The sequence below is a fragment of the Cyanistes caeruleus genome, chromosome 4 (assembly GCF_971803275.1).
Source record: "Cyanistes caeruleus chromosome 4, bCyaCae1.hap1.1, whole genome shotgun sequence".
Classification (NCBI taxonomy): domain Eukaryota; kingdom Metazoa; phylum Chordata; class Aves; order Passeriformes; family Paridae; genus Cyanistes; species Cyanistes caeruleus.
The window spans coordinates 25,260,813-25,283,312 of NC_141704.1; the positions used below are offsets into that span (position 1 = coordinate 25,260,813).

Below are 22,500 nucleotides of genomic sequence, written 5' to 3' on the forward strand. Positions count from 1 at the left end.
AAGGCTTCAGGGAGACCTTTCAATACTTAACGGGTTGTATAAGAAAGGTGGGGACTTTTTACCACCTGTCATGATAGAAAAAGGGGCAACATTTGTACTTGAAGAGAGTGGATATAAGATACAAGGAAGAAATATTTTACATAAGGATGGTGAGACATTGAAAGAAATTTCCCAGAGAAGTTGTGGATGCCCATCCCTGAAAGTTTATGTCATCAATTTAATGACATAAAATGCTCATGGCAGGCAGGGTGGAGTAGATGATTTTTGAACATCCCTTCCATTCCAAATCATTCTATGATTCATTGCTATGCTTTTGTTTCCTTGCTTAAGAAGTTCTGACTACAGAACTTTTTTCCCAAATGAGTTCAATTCCTTTAAGGGTGGTGTCAAGGTTGCTTTTATAGCACTTCAGTGGTTGGAGTGCAGCCACTGTATAAACAGAGAGGATAACAAGAAATAGACATTAAAAATGCATTACACATTAAGATATTAGTTCCTCTTGTATTGTAATTTTTCAGTATTGAGGACTGCATTTTTGCAAACACAGTTCAAAGATTAATTTGATGATTAATCTGTGGAAGGATTAATATCTTAAAGGACTAATCAGGATACAAAATTTTCTTTTTTTTCAACTATACTTTCTTACAGATTAGCAATAAATCAAGACTAAAAATCATGCAGTTCAGTTGTCTACACAAAAATAAATTTCCTAGGCTGTTCTTCCAGAAGCTTAAAAAAGCTTTCTAAGTTTCAGAAAACACTGCCATACAAGCATCTCTTTCTGGAAGTGTAAATACAAGGAATAGCAAATTGGCTCTGGACACTAACATTTCTCTCAACTCTAGATTTTTTTTCCAAAATGGAAGTTTGAAAGGCAAAGTTCAGGCATGTTGGTTAGACATGTAAGGGATCTTACACATATAATATATATGTTCTGAGGAAGCAACAATAGAAGGTGTGTATGAAAAGAAAAAAGCTTTAATTTTTATTTTCAATAAGCAAAAGGAGATTTGAAGATTTGTGTATTTACAGATAGAAATATATTTAAATGTGATTATTTACAAAATTTTGCACTACTATTTTTTGTACAATAGGAGGACTGTGCTAAGAAAAAATTCCCACATGAAGTGCTGAGTATTTAAACATAAATTCTGAATAAATATTTCTGTATTCCATGACTTCTTATTAATAGATATGCTACTCAATTCTAAAACATGCCATAGCTTAGTGATTTTGGACTTGTGATCAAAACTTTCTGATCTACCATATACTTGGAATCTGTATTTTAAGAAAGTTTAGTATTGTTTTTTGGTGAACTAATCTTGTTCAGAACTAGCCAACACTTTTTATTAGTGACAATGAAAACAGAATGAAAAACATCATCATTAATTTCACAGATGTCAAAAACTTGAGAAAACTCTGGTATGGGATCAGGGGAAAAAATTGTTACATGATGAAAGGCTGAAAATGGATGTCTTAGGTTATAGAAAGAGCAACTGTTCAGATAAAGGAGTTAAAAGTTAGTTCATACAGTGAAGCACTGAACCATGTTGCTGGGGAGGCTTAGAGTCCCCATCTCTCTGGGCCTTTCCCAAATCATCCTTGGTGTTAGACACACATCTGTGAGAAGTATGTTAAGTCCCTGCTAACTCTTTGGGATGATAAAGGGGTGGTGGAGACATCTCTTAGCAAGTACAACTATGAACCCACATCCAAATCAAAATGCCTGTCTCCTTTGAATAAGTGCTGGCAAAATACACCTCTACCTGAGCTCAGGGTGACAATGCAATGTCACAAACAGAAAACAAGTAGATGAAAGCAGCACCAGAAAAAAAAAAAAATACAGCTAGGCTAAAATATTTTAAAGAACTCTTTGGTAAAGATATAAATAAATGAACATCCTCATTTCCATAGATCACCTTCTTTACAATTGATGAATCTACAATTATAAAGAAGACTCTTCCTGCACTCCAGCCCTTTCAAAATAATACTCTCTGTGAGAGATGTTTTTAATATAAAAGAAGGATTCTAATATCTTGCAGATCTGCCTGCTCATCTCAAGACATTGCTTTTTCTTTGCTCATAGATTGCAGAACATGGAGTTCCTCTTTTCTGTGTGCCTCAAACACTCACTCTTCTGCATGCTTTACAGCTTTACATGAAATTTTTTCTCTCACTCTTTGCAACTGGCAAATTAGAACTGCATACTGCATCCTTACAAAAACCACCATTTATAATGTTTAACTGGAATAACTGCCAGAGACAGGTAACAGTTGCTGGACACTTACAAAGGCCTTATCAGGACTGTAGGCTTTTGGAGAAGAGCTTTGTGGTTTCAGAGGAAAAAGAAAGATAACAGGACAGGCAACTGAGGGATAAATATCTACTAGGAAGAAATATGTAAAGTAACTTACAAATATTTAGGGATGAAGCCAAACTCTCAAAGCCTGCAATAATTTATCTTTATACAAGGTGAGCTTGTCTTCTGAATTTTGCAGAAGATAAGTCTGATCTTGCCTTGGGAAAATGTGTTTAGTATAATGGTTACTAAAATCCTACTAAAATCTAGACAACAGCAACAAAACAAGCATTACATTCAACTTCTAAACATTAGAATGTGTGCTGCTGCTGACAGGAAAACAACCAGATTGTATAACCAAGTACATGATTTCTTAATTAAATTGAGTTGAGCTGGTGTCAACAAGGAGAAAATATACTTGATACAATATTCTTAATTATGAATAGCATATTTTCTACAGTGGATGCACTTCACGTCAACTTTAAAGTGAGAGGATACCGAATAAAACAAAACAGCAGTGAGAACTCAGGGTAAGAAAATATAAATAATTACAGCAAGTTTTAGATTTGTTTAGTAAAACAGTGCTCATTCTAAGCTTTGAATAAAAGATTCAATTTTTTTCTTTGGAAAACATATGAAGGCAGACAATGCCTTTTATAACCACCAGCACTGTGTTCCTACAGTAATCCTTTCCTTCTTCCAAACAGAAATTTAACAGTTTAAGTTTCCCTGTATATCTTTCATGCAGTTCTATAGAAGGAAAATAAAAAAAAAATTAGTTCACTAGTTCATTTCTCATTTGTATATGTGAAAAAGAAAAAAAAAACAACAAAAACACAGGAAGTTCAGCGATTAATTCTGAAAGCTTCCAGGAAAATTCCAGGATTCAACCCCTTCAGGATTCTCAGTGAACAAACTTCACAGTTCAGATCTGGGTCATCTAAACATTGTTGCCCATATCAACCAAAAATCTTTAATGTTCTGCTAAACTCTTTTAAGAAAAAGTGCTGTGGGACATCATGACATGGAGATGGAGTCTCTCAGGCAGTTAAGTCAATGTAATGACTGGAAGAGAAAATACTTTGCTTTTGGCTTTGTATTGAAGTGGTGGTAGATGTTGAGAAAGAGAAGCTGCCTCGGTCAATGTGCTTACTGTGAGCTTTGTAGCCAAGAATATGATTTGCAACATACCATGTTTTTCATTTAAACTCTTTTGGTGCCCTTTTATTTCACTCAGGGGTTGCAATAATCAGTCTAAAATCATGAAAGGATAATCTTTTTGCTGGGTTGCAGCTGAAAGCATTTTGTATTGCTATGGTGACTTAGGCACCTAGTAACTCTAGGGAGTTTTTTACTTTGGTATTCAATGGCACAAAGGGCAATAAATTACATCATGTCTTGAAGTCCCTCCCAAGCATCTTTTGTATGAGACTTTAATTTTAATACTGTTGACTCACTAGCTTTCTTAGTGACTTCAGACAGAAGTGTATAAAGATGATGAATTTCCTAAAACTTAGATGAAGAAAGTTTTCCCAGGGGAATCTTTGGGACTGAAAAATTTCTAAGCCATATGTGTCATGACAACCCACATTGATTTTCTTTTATGTTTGCCTGTTAAACAAATAAAGATTCTTAAAAGTTAAAAAAAGTTAAATATATAATTAGGTAGCTCTCAAGCAACTTTAAGTATTTCCCAAATGAACGGATGTTCCATTCAATCCATTCTTCCTCACAATTATGTAGATAGCTTAAGCCCACAAATATTACATCTTCAAAACCAATTAGTTAGTCTGGAGATATTCCTTCAACTGTACTGCCTATTCAGTATCTTTACTTCACTACAATTAATGTGCTTCAGTATGAAAAAAAAGAATGCTATCCTTGTGCAAACACAGTATCGTTTATAGAACTTCACATTTCCAGTGTAACTTTTAACATCAGACACCTGCATTTTTTATTTATGTTTTTGCTTATTACAAACAGAAGTCCTCAATTCTTTTATGTAGTGGGTATCCTGAACTACAAGTGCAATTTTGATTCAACTACACTGCGTGTTCCAGTAAACGCTGAGAGAAGATCCACAGCTACAGAATTCTTCAAACTGAAGAAGTCTGAAAATATTTGTGCCCAAGCCAATAGGGTGAGCTACTAAGCTCAAAAAATACCATGGCCAATATAATTATTTGTGTATGTTTTCATATTTTTATATGTGAAAAAGGTTTAAAATATTTTTATCTGAAGCATTTTTGCTTTCTAAAGACTTCTTTATATTAAGTATTTTCCAAGCTTAACTTGTTGAAATACATTATGTACAACTTCTATTGCTGTCTTTTTTTCCTAACAGAGGTGAACTAATATTTCCTCAGGAAGAGCTATATTACATCTTGCCAATATAGCTATAGATCTGTAGGATATCCCACAACAATTTTGAAAGAAATTTTCCATTTCTTTTCCATACCACTATTTCAGATTTAGAATTTTTTATATTTATGCCTTCCTAGACAAGTGGAGACAAATCCTCAAATCCTATATATTTTCACGTTATCTAATTCTTACTCTGTCTTTCTACAATTTTACACTATTATAAACAGTTTATTATTTTTTCTAAGTAGAAGTGAACTGTTTATTGATGTGAATATGTATAGCCACATAGGGAGATACTAATCCAAATATTGAGAAAGGGAAGAAAGTATTAGATGAGTAATTAAATACAAATTCCGTAATGCTACAACTGTCACAGAATCTATTATTATTTCTCCTTGAAGATCAGGAAACACTTCCCCCATGCATTTATCACATATATTGAAATGACGAAGAAGTGGCATTATTTCTAGATAAAATAATGCCTACATGCAAATCTCTGGCTTTAAGCAAGAAAGGGAGGAAGGTCCTTTTATCACATATCCTTCTCAGGAAGCTGAGGGTATGCTACCTCATTTCACTAAGGAGACAGTGAAGCTACAATGTCCTCGTGGAACAAGACTAGAAATATGATTCCTATAGAAGCACTACTCATCAGTGGGGGTGTTCATGGATGTGCTTTGTTAACTTACCACTTTCAAATTACACCCTGGGCTCTCCAAGAGCCATTTTTGAGAAAAAAAAAATATTGGAAGTAACAGCCTTTTATTTTCTGAAATGTAACACTGAAGCACTAAATATGAAATTTGAAATATACTTATTTTCATATTTATCATTTTATTCATCACCAAGGATTTCAAGTGCACCATGGTGGAGTTGGAGTTGCATTGACTTGGCAATGGAAAGCAGAGGCAACAAACAGTCCTAGCTGGCAGGCACTGCTGCTGACAGGAGATAAAAGTTCACAAGAATAGTTAATTAGGCCACTAAAGTTTGTCTTCAGTTCATCACTAGAGGAGATGTCATAAGATGGACTTAATGATCAATGGTCACAAAGCACCTCTGGTGCATCAAGCAAGGTAGGAGCAAGTATGAATAAGTTTGTGTAATGATGATGTAACCAGATGAATGAGGCTTTTACAACCTCTAAACTAGACTTTCCTAGTTATAATATCTGTTGATAAAATTTTAGCAGCCAGTGTAGAAGCAGCTAGTGTTCTTCATGCCCTCCCTTCACTTACACTAGAATAAAAGGAAGGTGAGTCCCTTGGGGCAGGGGTAAAGAAAAATAATAATCACAAACCCCATAATTACCTATTGCACAAAACTGGTCTTGCAGCACAACTTTTCTTCTGTAATCAATTAAAAAAGATGTAAACTCAGTTATTGATGTTTCTAAGATCCATCCCTTTTGCAAGTACCTGATATAACTTCACTAGTATCTGTAAAACAAAATCCAGAGCATCCTTCTCCTTAAGCCTGAATGCTAAAATTGCTATGTTGCTTCTGCTCACTCTCTCAGTGCTGTACAGAAAACACACTCTATGATCAATGGATAATACAGGTTAAGGGCTCTAGAATATCTCTAGGTGAACCCACTGCCTAAAGAAGGCACAGCTAGAAGGTCAGATTGCTTGGGATTTTACCCAGTCAGGTTTGGAAAACCTTGGAGGATATGGACTATACAACTTGCTTGTCGACATCCCCATCCATTGCCTAACTGTCCTCATGAGGAAAGAGGACATATACCCATATATCTTTACATCCAATCTCAAACTCTCATTTTAACTTATGCCCTCTGTCTCTCATTCTACCACCATGGTAAAGAGCATTGTTCCATCTTCTTGCTTATCTTCCTGTAGGTACTGAGAGTCAGATCACCTCAAAGCCCCCTCTCCTCCAGGCTGGTCTAGTTCAGCTCATTCAGCTCTCCCCAGAGGGCAACTGCTTCTGCTTCTCACCATGTGGGTTGACTTTTGCTGAACTCACCCTTGTTTACTGCTGTAATTCTTAAATTTGAGGTGCCAAAACTGGACACAGATGGGGATTTTCCTTCCTCAGTGCAGGGCATGACATTTCATAAAATTCCTCTTGGCCAAGTCCTTCAGCCCATGCAGATCCTCTGAATGGCCATCTTACCCTCATGCATATTCACTGTTCCCCTAATTTGATATCATGTACAAACCTAATGAGAAAGAGGTCCTGCAGGATATCAAGTAAAATGTAAACCAGGACAGGTCCCAGCATATTCTTACATTCCAGGATTGGATGATTCCAGGAGAAATCAGAGAATACCCAGGTATTACCAGAGTAAGTCAAGAACAATTAATAACTGGATGTGAAGATCTAGCATGAAAATAGCAGAGGAAAGCTACTCTGCTTATGAGTGCCTACGTGTATCTAGTATCAGAGGGGAGTGGGACAGCAGGAAGATACTCATTATTACCTAAAAATCTGAACACACAGTGCCATTTTAAAGAGATGAATATGCCACAAGCTATCTTAGGGCGTCTGGAAAGGAAGCACTATGAGGGCTGTTTAATGAAGAAAAAGGAAAAAAAAACCATGAAGAAAAAAAGGGGTGATTTTATCTATATCTTTTGGGTTTTAGGGGAATAGAGATAGCAGAAAATCTTAAGACATTTCACTTATATTCACAGGAAAAATAAAACCCAAGCTGTTTTAAAAAGTACTTATAAATTTATTGGTTAACAGGGCATATCCAATTAGTCCTGACAAAACTGAGAAAATATTTCTTGCATTGGCATGGAAAAAGCTGTTATGGATTTCAACATTAGTGATTTTGCTAATGTTATAGACTAGTAAAAGTGTAAAAGGTTTCAAGACCTAATAAAAAGATTTCAGATCTGGGAGTGCTTGTCTTATTCAGAAAAAAAAGAAAAGAAAAAAAAAAGAAAACAAAGATTAAAACATTTTGAGAAACTGAAACTGAGACATGGGACTGTAAGAAGTTACAAGAAATATCAGATGGAGATTAGGAATGATTCGGAGTGACTGAAGACAGAATAAGAAATGAGGGAAAGCCAAAGACATGAAGACAAAGAGTTTCCTTGGATGAACTCCAGATCTCATTTAAGTCAATGGCAAAATTCCCCTTGACTTCATTAGGGCCATGATTTCGCTTCTGAAGTTTATTCACTGAAGATGTAAGGAAAATATGTAATGCATCTGACAGAACGCTTGGGGAGAAGGGGAATAACCAAAGGTGAAACACATATATTTCCACCAGATGAATGAGGTGGAATAGCAAGTATATGTAAGACCAGTAATTTTACTTGCTCTATCAGCCTTCTAAGAATAACACTGCAATAAAAAAGGAGAACAGATGGGTCTATTTAAATTTATAAATTCCTGTGAGAAACTCCCAAAAATCTACTCATGGTAGAAGTAGACACAAAGATTTGTCAGTCATAAAAGTAATTAAATGAAGAACAAAAGATTGTATCACAACATAGAAGTAGGTTAACAGCAAGAAATCTCTAAGATCCTACATTTGATTTTTATTTTGAATGTAATTATGAAGATATAAACAGAGACAACAATGTGATATATATAATTAGTTATATGTGGAAAAACACATAAGTGTGGAAAAACCTCAAAGCTGACAATTCATGGCAAAATCAGTTTACTGCTGACAAATAAAAGAAAGAAAATAAACTACCCATATATGTCCATCTACTATAACCACTTGGGAAATATATTATGAATCCTTCAATGGTGCTTCTGCTTGAGAAGTCAAAACCCAGTATGTCAGACTAACTAAAGGAGAATAATGACAATGACAATTATATAAAACATGTTTATGTATTTGCAAGTAGGCCCTCACTTCAACTTCTATATTCAATGTACTTGACTACCCTTTAGCTATTACTCACTCACCCCAAAAACCATACAGAAGAATCCAGGAAAGAACAACAGAAGTGACCTATGGCATGGGAAACATACCTGTGGGAGGAAACTTTGAATTGATTTAATTCAGCTGCCTCTGAAGTCAACACTAGAGTAGAGGCTTGGAGATATGAGTAATAGTGAGATACTAAAAATATGGAAACATGGAAATTATAGGAAAAATGGACATGTTCACCTTTGCCTTATTCATACTTAAGGGTCACCCAATTTAATATGGCAGATTTATAATAATTTTTATCTTTCTCGTTATTACGCTACTAATTTATTATAAAAGTAAAAAGGCAAAATACTACTGCAAAAGAGAAGTTTCTAAAATCCTCAGTATGTTACAAAGTTAGTGAGCTCTGATTTTCAAAATTATTATATATTTAAGTCCTAATAAAAATATTAAGTATTCAATAATTCCAAGATGCCATCTATCATTAATCTACAGGAAAAATGTTTCAACATATATTGATCTTCACACTGCAGAACTCAGCTAGCCATTAATTCACAAACACTAGGAGCAAACCTCTCATTTTTCCTTTCTATAGCAAATGCACTTCCCAACTCAGGGATGACTTATCTGCTTCTCTACAAAATATACAAATATTTGATCCTGAAGAGGCTGGAGTTGGTGCTTGGTGCTTCCTGCCCTATCAGTTTAGGCCAGCCAAAGCATATGCAAATATAAACTGGTTCTCTTCAAATTAGGGTCAGCTAAAACACAGAGTTTCTTTTCAAAGGAAAGTTGGAAATGGACATTGGTGGCAAAATTAAAAGGAAAATATGCAAAACAAGTTTTTGAAGAACTTCAGTTTTATAGTGAAGAGTCCGAGTGTAAAAAATATTGAAAGTAATAATAAAAATCCCCGACAATCAAACATGTTCTCTTCTTCCTTTTAGCTTACTATAAAGAAATGAGCACTGTATAGAAAAATTTCTAGAATATAAATTGACAGATTTAATTTGACAATTTTATTGTCCTTTAACAGAAGAAAATATTTTATTGATTAAAAATGGGCAGTGAAAACATAGAGGGTTTTTTTATATTACAAAACTAATAATTAAATTGAGCAGGTCTTGGTGTTCTGTCTATTGTTTGGGGTTGTCTATTACTATTATTATTATTATTATTATTATTGCAAAGAAAAGGAAAAATCTATAAATAGGGGTACCCTATTTGCACTAATATATTAAATTTTGAAAATTGATAAAGACATCATCTTTCTGAAAAACTGGCATATTAAAAATACACTTTTTTTAAATATCAAACGAGGCTTAAAGCCCACCTACAATTAGCCCTTCTTACAGGATCAAAATTTGTAAGAATCAAGTTCCGACTAAGAACTAATGCCATCTAAGAAGATGACATTAACATAGATTTTCTGATTCTAGCAACTCTTACTAAAATTCCCATCCTTGACATTTGCTCGCTCCCTTTGGTGTCTAAATAAATGTATTTTCTCTGTGATAGAACCACAAGAAAGTAGAAACTTGACTAGAAATTAGCTTAGGGCACAGGCCTCTAAAGTCTTTCAACCCATCAACTGCATCTAGTTCAAACGCCTAAAGTTAACACGCTAAACAAAGAAAAGTATTAGGGAGAAAGAGCACAGAAGTTTTTAAAGCGAAATTTCAAAGCAAAGCGACAAAGTACTAGAGATTGCAGTGTGAATATTTTTGGGGTTATTGAAGAACCATAAAAATAGCAAGCCCAGAAACAACAAAGTTCAAGACAAGAGGCTGTGGATCTGGCATGCTCTGTAGTATTTAATGGCTGGGAAGTTTTAAAAATTGTATGAGTTACACAGACACTTAGCAGCAACAATTAAATACCTCAGTATTATTTGTGGGTTAGAGCTGATAAATATTCTCTATGCAAAATCTGGAAACCTATTCAATGATTCAGGAAAAGCTGAGGGAGAATTTGGACTGTGTTGATATGTAGGGTTTGTACATTTTAATATAAATACATGCTAAATACAATTGTTTTTCTATTTCTATTGAAAATTTTACATCAATAAAACTTTTGGCAAACACAGAGCTGATCAGATAAATAGTATGGGACTTGACAGCTCCTCCAGGTTTAGTATCATTGGTAAACTCACCTAGGATCCCTTCCAGTCCTGCATCTATGTCATTCATGAGGATGTAGAAGAGCACAAGGGCATGGATGGAGCCTGTGGAACCCCACTAGTGCCAGGTCACCAGTCTGATGTCACCCCAGTCACTGTAACCCTTTGTGCCTGACTCATGAGCCCATGTGTAACCTGCTCATCCAGCTGTGTGATGGACCCTTTGTCCACAAGGATCCTGTGAGAGACAATATTAAAAACTTTACTGAAGACCAAAAAGATCACATCCACTGGCCTTCCTAGATCTACTAGGTGGGTTATCTTATCATGGAAGGAAATCAGGTTTGACAGCCTGAACTTCCCAGCCATGAAGCTGTGCTGGCTGTGACCAATGACTGTGCTGTCTTCTCTTTTTTCTCAGTACTTCCTAGAATAAGGTCTTCCATGATTTTGGCAGACACTGAATTGAGACAAACAGGACTGTAGCTTACAGGGTCCTCCTTCTTGCCCTTCTTGGAAACTGGGACAATTTCCACTCAGCTGGGACCTCTCTGGATTCCTAGCTGGACTAGCTTGATCTGGTAAAACAAGCCTGGAGAAAAGCCAGTGTTCAGCTGTGGTTTTTTCTGCTGAATAGCTGATGGTAGCTCTAACAGGTAGAATGACACATCACACTCAACACAGACCATTGGGTCAGACTGACTTGTTAAGGACTTTCTTCATTACCCTTACTGACATTACTCAAATTAGCTGAATGTTATGCTCACTATGTATTTCTCTGTGAGGCCAATTTTCAATTTGATCTTAAAAATAAGAGTACTTAAAAGTATTTTGCAATGATACCTGTTCCAAATCACAAAATAAATGGATCTGAACAATTCCACTATCTTTGTAAAACATGGCATACCTGAAAAAGTGCCTACTTTTTCAAGATTTATGATATGGATCAAAAGAAAAAAGGGCTAGAAGGGCCTTCAAGAGATCATGAAGTCCCTTAATTTTCTTCCCCTACGCCAAAGTAGGATAATTTATACTAAAATCACTTTTGACCACTTTAATTTATTCTTAGAAGTTTCCAGTATCAGTGGTTACAAAGATTTTCTGTGTTGGTACATGTATCAGCACTTTATTATCCTGAAGTCAAAAAGATGGGGATTTTTTTTCTGGTGTCTATCCTACCTGTTCTTGCCAAAATACCAATCAATTATTTCTTGTCCCATTCCCAATGGATAAATTCTTTCCCATCTCCTCTGCACTGTGTTCTAAAGGCTGTCATCATTTCTCACCTAGTTCCTCTCTTCTAAAAAAACCTAGTATTTTTAGTCTTTTCCCAGTCTTCAGAAAAGACCAGTCAGAAGAACTGCATGGAAGACAGAGCTTACTTTTATATACAACATTCCTGTTAAGTATCCTCTCAACAACCACATACCTTTGTCATATTTGTCACCAGCTTCTAGCATATGAAAGACTGTGCATCCAGTCATTCTAACTTTTTTCAGAACATTTTACCAAATCGTTAACATATGAATATTAATCATGCCTCCCACTGTTATACTATTGCAGATTTACCATTTAGATGTGAAGATCAACATGCTGGATGAATATGCTATATCTCTATAATTTCTGCAAGTAAACACAAATACAGTCTGCTTGCAGACTCAGCTGATTAGGAAATATCTGAGATATCACAGAGCCTAGATTAATACATTCTGCCTCTTAACCACGTACTTTGGCCTGTGCTTAACACAGACTTCAGCTTCACAGGGCACTGTATTCCTGCTGAATGAAATATATACAGTGCAATACATTTGTCATTAATACATCTGTATATAACTGCAAAATAAAAATACACATGGTTTAAATTGTACTTCCAGTAGCTCCAGATAGATACAAACACATTATTATTTCTCTCATGATGCTATGAATAAAGGGCATGCATAGTAACAGAACACAACTTGATGGGTGCCCATCTCATGCTATGTCACTGCCACCAGGCATGGTTTGCCTTTAGGCTTTATGTACCTGTAGCCCAGTCAATGGCAAATGGCTTTGTGTCCAGCCCTTCTCTGAATGAAGTGATGTTATTCTACAGGGGGACAGAAGTCTAAGTAATACACACCTTCTATTCAAACTACATCTGAACGTCCTTCTCAAAACCCAAGTAATTCAATTATTGCCTAAACACTGCAAGAGTTTGCGGCAGGGATTTGACAAACCTTTATGTTTTCCCTTTGTACAGCACTTTCCACAACAGGGTTCTCAATCCATCCATAATGGTGTATATTAAAATAAACCATAACAGTTTAGATGAATATAGCTGAAATAAGCTTTTCCCCCACAGGAACAGAGAAGAAGAAGTGCTTTATATACAAGCACATCTGGAATTCTTCAAAAACCTGTTAATACCTACCCACATAACTAAATCCAAACTGAGTCTTTTTATGGAATGGCTTGTAGACACATGAGGAAAATGGACAGTCTGCTCTATCAGAAACAGTCTGTTTGGTCTACAAAATAAAGGTTCAAAGCTCACAGTGTGCTGTCTAGAATACATTTGAGAAACATGAGGAAGAGTAAAAAACACTCTGTAAACTAAAACACATATCAGTGAAACTAAATTTGAATATATTTAGTCTGAAAATTGGAATATAGCTTATAATCATCAAAGGAATGAAGTTTCACAATGCCTTTCAAATTTGAGATGGACTGTGATAATTTTAGGACAGAAATTTTAATATGTGGTTGCCCACAACATGACTCATCTCCTGCGCTCTTGGAGCAAGAGGAGGTAAAAACTCAGAGGTCATTTTTTCAGCTATGATGTTTGATAATGCCAAATTTGCAAGGAATGAAGTAAAGGAGGGAAAACATGAAGAGAAATAAAACTCAATTTGGGGGGAATTCCCTAATTACCCAGACTAATACTATGCTACTATCATAGCATAACACTGCATCAAATAAACATATCACCTTATCTATCTCAATCGGAAGCTTATTAAAATTTTCGAAAAGCATCAGTGGAGTGGTCACAATCATACAAAGATTCTGCAGCATCATTAAATCCTTATTAATGGGTACAGTGGAACAACAAACTTGGTAAAATTTTGGAGGAGTCTACTGGATATGTTCAGCCTAATTTAAGATACACTTTCAGTGCTGCTTATTTGGAGTAAACCACCAGAATACTCGCAGTTATAACCCTAACAGAAATTACATCAGGGTCATACCACACATATGCATTCCCAGCACTGTTCTAAATCAAAGGCTTTTGTTAGATGAAACTGCACTTAGCCAGAAGATTGGGAACTTTGCTTTTGCATAGGGACTTTAGCAGATATAATCACATCTTTATCCATCTTGAAATTTAGTAACTATACCGTGACCTACACGTGGGTTTTCACAAGACATGAAGGCTTCCTATAAAGTCTTAAAAAACCCAACCCTGAATTGGAATTTTTAGTCTTTTAAAATGTGTAAACCACCTAGTTTTCTCTGAATTATAGAGATTAAACAATAGTCAAGTAATAATTTCTCAGCATAGTGTCTTATATTTTTCATGGAATACTTAGATCTATGGATCATAATTTACAGTACTGGTATAAGTGTTATCAGTTGGATATAACTATGTTTTTATTTGACTTTTTATGTGATAAGCAAGTTTAAAGACAGTTTGAAAAGATGTATTTAGGAAATAGTATTTAGGGAGTCCACTTTCAAAAATTTCGGCTTATAATATTACAGTTACTTAAGAAACAAATGTAATCATCAATAGCGGATAAAATTTGTTACCGTCTGTGAAGTTTTAGAAATAAACTTTAACAAGCACTGTCATCTCAGCTTCTGCATTTTGCAAAGACAGGACTGTCTTATGAACTAATTTTAAGAGTCAACCACATTGCAGAGAGATTTAGTTGTGCAATGTCAAACAAATCTTTAACATCTGCAACAACACTGAAGATGCTGCCTTTTCTTATACAGCCCTTTTATGCAAAAAGCCAAAGTATCCTGTGTGCAGACTGAGAACTCATGATAGCAGTACCACAAAGTTTTCAGCAAGACAGCTTCCAAAAAGATTCTGTGAAGCCTCATAGGAGCCTGCCAACTTATACAAGCCATGCTATGGGGATCTGACTCTTTTCAGCTGAAGGCACTGTATCTCTGGAGTGATCTTTTTGTTAAGAGCATTGGGAATGTACTCTAGAAGTGCAACAACTGAGGCTGGAATAATATAAAAAAGAAACAGCAACTTCTGATTAAAAGTAAGACACGTAACATTTAAGAAGCTAGAGACGAAAGGATAAAGAACACGATCAATATTGGAAAATAAGTAAATTGATGAACAAAAGTAAACGTAGAGGACAAATGGACTGAAAAGTAATGTAATGTAAAATAAAATTTAAAAATGAGAATATAAATATTTAGGGAAACATTTAAGTGAAAAGTTGTTTCAATGGGAATGTTGAAAAATATTATCAATCAAAACATCATTGCTTATTTTTCCATTAGTGTCCACAGGTAAATGGCTCTGTACAAAAGCCAAAATTATTTCACTGCATATTCTCACAATAGAACTTCTTTCAATGGGAATATGCTCAGACAAAAGCCACAACCTTTAAGATCCCATTTCCTAGCTGTTCCTCTTTTCATATAAAAATAAAAGTTGTCACAAAGTCTCTTTGCCCATTATCATCCTTATGTTAGATTTATGAATAAAAATGTGTGAAATTAAATTATACAGGCATTAAAATATCATGTGATTAGGTGAAGCGTTTTTGATGAACAAGGATACCCAGAAATACTGCAATTGCTACCACATTCATCTACTCAATTACATGCTTCTCACCTATTTAATAATGCTTGTTACATCCCTGTTAATTGATGTGTTTCGTGAGTTTATTTTCTTATATACTATGTCAAGTATTATACAATGAACAAGAGACTTGGATCATAGCAGTCCCCTAGAACAGAACAAGCCTCCAAGGTAAATGCAAAGAGATCATGAAATGGGACAATGAAACGATAACAAAAAAAAAAAAAAAAAAAAAAAAAAAAGAAGGAAAGACAGGGGATTGGAACATTATGAAGTTAAAGAAACAAGGGAATGAAAGGGATTAAAACTGGAATGATAGGTAACCTACTGTAAGTGGTGTGAAAGCTTAACAGTGGGGGACTGGAATAATCAGATATGGGAACGACCTGACAATGGAATGCTTTCAAACTGAAGCACCTCAAAAGTAAATGATCTTAGAGCAGAATAATCATATTTGCCTCTGGGAATAAAATTTAAAGATAAAAAAGTTTGAAAAAAAAAATAACAAGTTTGATGATTATGCAGATAGAACTGCAGAGAGAAATGATCCAGTCAGGGCAAGAGTGAGAAAAGGTAAAGGAGTAGGGTTGGGAACGACAGGAGAATAAAAAGAAAAGGTGACTGAAACCATAGATGCTTGGAACTCACTTTTTCCACACAAAATCGAAGACGAAGGACTACACTGGATAAGGTCTTTTTCTTTTCCTTTTTTTTTTTTTTTTTTTTCAGATTGACTCTTACCCTTGCTCATTTGGACAAAAGTTATCCTTTCTCATAACAACCTACTATAACATTTTCCAGAAACAGCTTTAAAGATCATGGAATATATATGTGTGTGTGTCTTGACATTTGGCTTCAAACAATTCCCATCTTAGGGAGTACAGCACTACAATAGCTGAACATAAAGACTCATATAGGAGATGATGTACAAACTCACTTTTTGAGAAGCAGTTCCAAAACTGCATTTCTTGTTTTCACTTTTCTAAAAACACTGTCACCAACTAAACTTCTAGAAATCAGGATGGCATTAACTCCAGGATTCTGGATCTGCTATTAGGAACTGGATTATTTCAGTAAAACATTTGAGAATGAGTTTAGTTGCAGTGTCTTCAGTCCACACTGTCACAGAGTGAGAAGGGAGACAACCATGATGACAGGCCCCTTCCTCAAAATCTTACCAGAGGGTATCTGTTTACCCTATCACCTTTTCTAACTCCTTCCACTCCTTATTTAATGAGCTGCAGTGAGTTTCAATAGAATGGCATAATCGCCACGTTGTTTCCTGCGGCAAGACTACATTTTCTCAGTCTGCCATTTTCCTTGTTTACTCATGACCAATTTCTTTCAGTTTCCTCAACTGCTATGAAGAGCTTTGCAGATTAAAATCGTACCTTTTCCCCCCAGGACTATACAATAAAGTGGCATTTTGCATGATGCATTTGCCATGACCATGGGGACAAGTGATGTGCTAAGTATTCTGGTGATAAAACACCCGGTCTGTGCCAGCTGCAATAATCACTGAAGTGCAATCAGTCTAGAACAAATGCAGAGACAAACACCAGAAAAATACTTGAACTTGATTTCCATCTCTTATTTGCCATCCCCAAGAGTGAGAACTCTTGAATGTATAACAGAGACAGGAAAAGTAATAGCACAAAGTTGATTTAACTATGATCCTGATGTTCATTTAAAAATCTAAATTTATTAGTTCTGAAAGAACAGACCTTCAAATCCCACCAAAGCTCATCAGCAGTATGCTTTCTATTACATACAGATTAAAAAGAAGTTGCATTTTCAGTAATGCATGAACTGTCATTGTTGCTCCTAAGTATCATCTCATGTCTCATCCAATGCTGTTGTTCCTACAGGAATAATAAAAGTTTTGTCCAATGTTTCCCACATCCCAGCTTTAACTGCACTAGTTTGGATTTGTTTTCTTTAGTTCAGAATTCTGCATTTATACTCCAAAGGTGTTTACTGTGGAATTTACAGTTACATCCATGTACAATCGTTATGTAAGATTAACAGCACCTAGTTTTACATAAATAATGAATCTTTGTGTATAATAAATCTTCAGTTCTGTTCATCACTTTGAAACCTGTTGCTTATCAGCTCTAACTCATAATAATTTCAGAGAAGTAGTCCATGTTGAAATAATGAAAGAAGATACAGTCTTAAGCATTGACTTAAAATACAATTGCCTGATATTGATTGCTGACAACTGATCTTAGAAGAAATTTAAATTTTGAACAGAACATATTTGGCTACAATAAGTAACACATTTTCTCAGTGAAGATTTATGTCAAGGAAGCACTCAGTGCCTACATACCAAGAATCAGATTTGAAGGCCAGTCAAAGACAGAACTTGGATTAAATACTGCTGAAGTACAGAAAGAAAACCTAGGACTTAAGATTCTGTATCCATATGCTGCATCCTGGATCATGGAATTGCCACCTTTTATCAGCTAGAGAAAGGAAACTGGAAGGCACATAAAATTTCAGATATTTTATATAACAATTAATGTAAGAGTTACCCCAGCTACCAGGCCATGGTTGTACTGATCATCGACAACTTACTGCGGTATTTTTAAGCATTCAGCACAAGAAATGGAGCAGTTTATATTTCATTACCCGAGGCCAAAATTTTAGAAGTTGTAAAGTGCCCTAAATACACTGGCTAGAACTCACTACACTTAACAAACATTTAAGTGTGATAGAGTTACTTGAAGTTATAGACCTCCTGCCTTTCTCTAGTCAAGAAACAGAGACTATTTTCCAAGTAAGTTGATTCGTTTGCCTATGCTAAGATATCTGGTCACAGATGGGTAAATTACTGACTCTAACTGCTTTTACTATTGTGTTTCGCAAAACCAGATGTGAAGTACCAGGTTCATATCCAAGAACTGAAACAATTTTCCCACACTCTGACATTCAGTAGCTAAGACACTATAATAACAGAAATCAATGTCTCTGGTAATGTTCCAGTGCTCAACTACAGATATACTGACTTGTGCACACACACAAAAAATATGCTAAAAACATTAACATGATCATCCCAAAATAAGACAGTTTTGCTATCATATGGTTTTATCATATCTGATAAAATGACAGCACAGTTTTAATAACCAATGCCTAACCAAGATGCTTGACTCTGACACTGTCACTGGGACTCTTTTCACACTTCCTGCTGAAATACTAAACAAATGCCTGTCTCTGGAAGCTTGTCTAGAATACAAACTCTGCACCTTCCCAACTGAGTGCTTTGATCTCTAAATTGTGCACAAAACCTCTTTCCCTAACACCTTGCTCCATTGTTCCTGCACGTGTGCCACCTACAAGATGGCAGGCAACATTGCTCAGCATATACCTGCTGCTGTGGCTAGTGTATTTTCTTGGGAATCAGGAGATGGAGGTTTAATTACTTGGAGATTAATGGAGCCTCCGAATTCACAGGTGAGTGCAATAATTATCACACCTCAAAATAAAAACCTCCCTTCTCTAGGGGAGAAGCACCCACACTTCCTGGGTGAACCTTCACAGGATACCAAAAGTAAGTAGGTGCTTGTGCCAGTAAAATACTTTTCTTTACTAGTTCATCAACTATTTTTGAGGTAAAAAAAAATAAAAATATGTTAGATGTGTAGGCAATGCAAAATTTAAATTGTGTCTTCATTGTTTTCCATATTCTTCACTTGTTTTACTTCTGTATTGCTTTAATTATATTATTTTCTCATTTTCTTATGTAAAGCCCTTTAACAAAAATGAAGGTCTCTGACCAACGTGGTCACGGCGACAAGGAAGAGGTCACCTTTTCCTTGGTCCTCTGTCTCCCATGCAAGCCTCTCCCTACCCTGGTCTTTCCTTCCAGATTGCATTCATTCCCTTTTTCCCCCCGCAAAGAAAAGGAAAAAACGTCACAAGTGAGTGGCCACCTAGCTTGAATCTTTTGCCTGATGGCTCATGGTCTCACAGAACCCCAGAATTCTTGCACTAAATTTGGTGCAAGGGATGAATGCGCATAGAATCTTTCTCCAGGGGTGTCTCAGGGCATTTATATTCTGTTGCTTCAGTCTATCAAGAACTGAGCAACATGTCCTCACAAATTTCCAAGGAGTCAACATAGCAAGTCCCAAAAATGCCAATTTTGACAAATGACACATCACAGAAATGTGAGAGTAAAGCTGAATCTCGAGTTAGGGTGTAACTAAGGTATTTGCCTTTGTTATAGGCAAGAATGCCTTCAATATCCACTGTTTTAGCTACAAACACAGCTATAAATGTAGCCATGCCTACATAATCATATGCACAGATATCACAGTTTATCAGGCAGAATGGCAGACAGAACATAGGATATGTAAACAGATCTGCCTAACACTTACAAAACAACTTTAATAGCAAGTGTCATTCTTTTCTGTAAAGTAGCTGTTTTTAACACACATGATCTAACTCTTGTTTGCTCTTTAAAGTTTTATTGTCTTGGCATTTTATACAGGAAGAGAGCATTAGCATACTCAGGAGAACTGCTAAAAGTAAAAGGCCTCAAGCTACCCACTGCATGGTTGATAGCATAAAGCATGGGATATAAAAACTTTTGTCTGATTGCTCACTTTACTTGTTTTAGAGTAGTGTTACTCTCAAGAGCATATATTCATGTTCTTTCTACTTCAAGTTTTATTACTTCTTTTGTATTATTTAATACATCTAAAGACACTTCCAAAAGACAAATTTTTCCATTTTGAAAAAGTAATGGTTTGGAACCTGATAAAATACATGAATGTTCACAGTGTATTATTTTCAAAGGCAAATAGAATAAATGTACAATAAAACAATTAAATGCATGACAATAAACATTTCTATGTGATCACAGATATATTAACATGCCAAACAAAAGAAAAAAAAAATCAGTAAAATATTTTCCCTAAAAAAGGTCAGATCAAAATGGATTCTTCACACATCAGAGCATAAGTAAAAAAGGGAGCCTGGTCTCAATTACTGTTACTGTTAAATATCCCACTCTAGCAATTAAAATGAACATTTAAAATGTGAAAGAGAAAATGGAATGAAAAAAGGCAAATGAAATCAGCTTTTTAAACCATAAAAAAAAAAAAAAAAGATACCATAATTTTAGATACACTTAAAAAATCATCCTACAGTAAACTTAAAAGTAAGTCTACTTACATATCGCACTGCTAATTATTATATAAATAACCTGGGAAACAATACCTCCAAGATACATGTTTTACTATTTAGTAAACAAGAAACTGCCATGTTTGACACCACTGATTAAGGCCAGGCATTTCTAAAGCTTCAGACACATTTCTGAAATCCACAATACATCAATTTTTAATACTTCCACTCTCTCAGCTCCATTAAAAAGATGGTAGGGGAAAGAATTTAGAGTAATTAATGATATAGTTAGCTGCTAAATATTAATAGGAATCGTAGTCTTGCATAAAATATAACATATAAACCTTGCCAATACAGACGCACCAGTAATTAAACTTGAATATGTAATTACACTGATTTATATGACAGGCAAAAAGTTACACTTTACTGGCTTCTATGTAAACTGTGGGCAACAGTTAAACTTTGCATTTTATGGTTTATATAAACGGGCAATATCTCTACTACAGTTCATAAATGGTTTAGAGAGTCATAGTTAAAATTACAACTAATTCCAGTATGAACATTCTGACTATACCTTACAAACCAGGCTCTGAAAATGACCACAGAGATCAGCCTTCCATTACATTTAGAGCTTGTGAGCAAATTTATGAGGTTTTTTTTTTTTTAAAAAAAGGCAAAAATAGCTTATAGCAATCACTACAAAGTAAATGAAGACTCATCTATTTAAATGTTTTAATATAAATGTTTTGTTTCAAATGTATAGCTCCAGATGTTTCACTTAGCACCTTTCAAAGCTCTTTTGAGTAATATTGTGCCTTAGACTAAGGCATTTTTTTCTTGGAAGAAAGCTGACTGCACTTACATGTGAGGCTGAGGAGAGCAGCCTGGACTGCTATTTCCATTACTGTCAATGTGATCCAGCGAACCATTGAGATCTTCATGCACTGCCTGCAGTAAGCCACTGGATGCGTTATTTATCAGTCCTGGGTTACTTAGCAATGGTAAACTACTCTCTGCCAGTGCAGCCTACCAAAATGAAAAGTAAAACCAAAATTATTAGTCTATACATAACACTCATACATGCATGAACATTTAGAAATATACACACACAGAACAGCTCATTTTGAGTGGTTGTTGAGGTGGTCAGAAGGATTTTGCGCACTTCCAATTATTTCCACATTCTGAATATAACAGCATTTCTATTTCTGGTTTACTCTTTCTTTTGCTTAGGTTTCATTATTTTCCATTTATAACTATGTTCTGATATTCATGGCACTTTCTAGTTTTACATCATTTTTTGACTTTGAATTACACTTAACCCCTTTGCCCTTCCACACAATGTATGGCTCCTTTATAATGCAGGCAGCTGCTATACTTTAAAAAATGACCAGAACTTAACTCAAAATAAAAAAGTCCTGACATTTGCCTCTTCTGCATAAAAATTATATATTATAATTAAACTTTAAAGTTTTTGCCATGAGCACCATGTTCCCCAACACTATGATGTGAAATCATTTATGACAGCTTGGATAAATATTAATGCATATCCACATGCATTTGCAAAAGCTTCTATCAATCTAACATTTGCAGCAAAACTGAATGTTCCAGATTTTGCCACAGGGTGTCCTTCTTGCTTCTTCACATCAAAAGTAGCACAAATAAGAACTACTACTTGCAGTGCTAGGTAATACAACTTACTTGGATAATAAACCCAACTATTTAGAACGACCATCAGGTCCACATAAACATAACAGGTAATTCTATACCAATGTATAAGGAGAAATAAAATACATCACACATAAGAACGTAATCAGTGTGTACAAAGAAAGAATTATTTAGTATTTTTTACCTGCAAGCTTGCATTAAGAGCTGCTCCATAGCCTAAGCTGGTGGGTATGTTTTTCACTAACGTTGGG

The 22,500-nt window shown here is 35.3% G+C and overlaps 1 protein-coding gene across 29 annotated transcripts in view; it reads right to left on the minus strand.

Annotated features, from left to right (window-relative positions):
* FOXP2 (forkhead box P2) overlaps positions 1–22,500 on the minus strand; it is a 401,726-nt gene that overhangs the window by 8,485 nt on the left and 370,741 nt on the right. For all 29 annotated transcript variants that reach the window (XM_086887066.1, XM_086887079.1, XM_086887085.1 and 26 more), the window contains 2 exons: positions 22,434–22,500; positions 21,447–21,610 (listed from right to left, as the gene is read on the minus strand). The exon at positions 22,434–22,500 is cut by the window's right edge and continues 3 nt beyond it. In XM_086887066.1, the coding sequence (XP_086743192.1) occupies positions 21,447–21,610; positions 22,434–22,500 (231 nt within the window). The remainder of the gene's footprint in view (positions 1–21,446; positions 21,611–22,433) is intronic.